The 2,500-nt window shown below is 47.8% G+C and overlaps 1 protein-coding gene across 1 annotated transcript in view; it reads left to right on the top strand.

The window, feature by feature from the left end:
• Positions 1 to 2,500, top strand: part of LOC120564132 (nuclear factor of activated T-cells, cytoplasmic 3-like) — a 58,743-nt gene that overhangs the window by 41,499 nt on the left and 14,744 nt on the right. The window contains exon 8 of the mRNA XM_039808856.1: positions 2,058 to 2,113. Coding sequence (XP_039664790.1) covers positions 2,058 to 2,113 — 56 coding nt within the window. The remainder of the gene's footprint in view (positions 1 to 2,057; positions 2,114 to 2,500) is intronic.

Raw genomic sequence — 2,500 nt, 5'->3', positions numbered from 1 at the left:
ACTTAGGCAGAAATGCACGGAGCACAAACGCGACACATCTGCTGCAGCGCGCCGCCAGCAGAGCTCATCCAGAAACCTGAAGCTGCCCAGCTGTTTACAGCGAGAATGGACACAAAGCGATGTCTGGTTTCATATTTGTCAGCCAGCTTTTCAAAATACATTCGGAGCTGAAGCTAAATAGGGTTAGGGTTAGCATTAAATTAGCATTATTAAGGTTAGCAAATGTTTGATGCTGAAGGAGACGGAGCTGCGCTCCGGCAGGGTGTGTTGTGGACCTGAGGAGGCGGAGCTGCGCTCTGGCCCAATTTAACCTCTGCGCACACACACACACACACACACACACACACACACACACACACACACACACACACACACACACACACACAGCACACACACTTACACACACACTTTCCCACCCTCACACAGACACATACTCACATACACACACTCACACCACACACTCACACTGTCACACACACACTTTCACACCCTTACACAGACACACACACACACACACCACTCACACACTCACACAGACACACACACTCACACATACACACGGCTGAACAGTCAAACCAGATAACAAACAAGGCACAACAGCATAGACATACATTTTGGTGGACTTGCACAAAAACACCATTGCTGGGACATTAACAATCAGCGCCCTATTTCCATAACTATACAATAGTGAAACAGGCACACAAGCAGAGCACAGAAACACAGACACACACACACACACCCACACACACACACACACACACACACACACACACACACACAGCTGAACTGTTAATATAGTGAAACAGGCACACAAGCAGAGCACAGAAAACACAGACAGACACAGCAGGAGAGACGAGATGGCAGAAAGTTGTAGTGCCTAACCTAATGTTGACAGTGCTGACTACTTGTTAGCTACTTCTTTAAAGGGATATGCCACCGTTTGGTGAAATAGGGCTTATCATGGTCTCCCCTGGCTGTAGATAGGTGAAATAGGGCTTATCATGGTCTCCCCTAGCTGTAGGTAGGTGGGGTCTCCTCTAGCAGTAGATAGGTGGGGTCTCCTCTAGCTGTAGATAGGTGGGGTCTCCTCTAGCTGTAGATAGGTGAGGTCTCCTCTAGCTGTAGATAGGTGGGGTCTCCTCTAGCTGTAGATAGGTGAGGTCTCCTCTAGCTGTAGATAGGTGGGGTCTCCTCTAGCTGTAGATAGGTGAGGTCTCCTCTAGCTGTAGATAGGTGGGGTCTCCTCTAGCTGTAGATAGGTGAGGTCTCCTCTAGCTGTAGATAGGTGAGGTCTCCTCTAGCTGTAGATAGGTGAGGTCTCCTCTAGCTGTAGATAGGTGGGGTCTCCTCTAGCTGTAGATAGGTGAGGTCTCCTCTAGCTGTAGATAGGTGGGGTCTCCTCTAGCTTTAGATAGGTGGGGTCTCCTCTAGCTGTAGATAGGTGGGGTCTCCTCTAGCTGTAGATAGGTGGGGTCTCCTCTAGCTGTAGATAGGTGGGGTCTCCTCTAGCTGTAGATAGGTGGGGTCTCCTCTAGCTGTAGATAGGTGGGGTCTCCTCTAGCTGTAGATAGGTGGGGTCTCCTCTAGCTGTAGATAGGTGGGGTCTCCTCTAGCTGTAGATAGGTGGAGTCTCCTCTAGCTGTAGATAGGTGAGGTCTCCTCTAGCTGTGGATAGGTGGGTTCTCTCTCTAGCTAGTAGGTGGGTGGAATGCATTTTTGTATGCATCGTTTTAGTCCGGTGCAACACCGGCAGCGCCGCCGCTAGTTAGCTTAGCGTAGTGAATGGAATCCTATGTTGCCGGTTAGCATGTTGTGAGTAAAAGTGAGCCGACAAAAGACAAAAAAACAACCTAATTACTTGCACTGGCTCTACAGCCAGGGGAGACCGTGGTAAGCCCTAATGTGACTCGGGATAGAGTTCCACCCACGAGTAGCCCTAACTGATGTGTAGTCCAGGATGTTTTTAGAAACGTTGAATAGGTTTGCGTCAGATTCTGGTTAAACGTCCCGCTACCTGAATGACCGATTTGAACTATTAACGTGTTTTGTCCCCTCAGATGGAAGGTCGCTGTGGGAAATGGACGCCAGAGTTCTTCCTGAAAAATGTAGCGGAGTAAGTAGAAATATTATTTTAAAAAACAGCAACATGAAAATGTGTTTTATATATTATATATGTTTTAAATAACCAGCGTTCAGAGTTCAAATTCGCATGATTAAACTAAATAAGTTTTCAGTGACAAGTCAAGACCTAGTCCAAGTCAAGACCTAGTCCAAGTCAAGACCACAACAAGTCAAGACCACGACAAGTCAAGACCTAGGACAAGTCAAGACCAGGACAAGTCAAGACCTAGTCCAAGTCAAGACCACAACAAGTCAAGACCACGACAAGTCAAGACCTAGGACAAGTCAAGACCAGGACAAGTCAAGACCTAGTCCAAGTCAAGACCACAACAAGTCAAGACCACGACAAGTCAAGACCTAGGACAAGTCAAGACCAGGA

Source organism: Perca fluviatilis, chromosome 8 (genome assembly GCF_010015445.1).
Source record: "Perca fluviatilis chromosome 8, GENO_Pfluv_1.0, whole genome shotgun sequence".
Lineage (NCBI taxonomy): Eukaryota > Metazoa > Chordata > Actinopteri > Perciformes > Percidae > Perca > Perca fluviatilis.
This window is presented reverse-complemented; position numbering and strand designations above follow the sequence as displayed.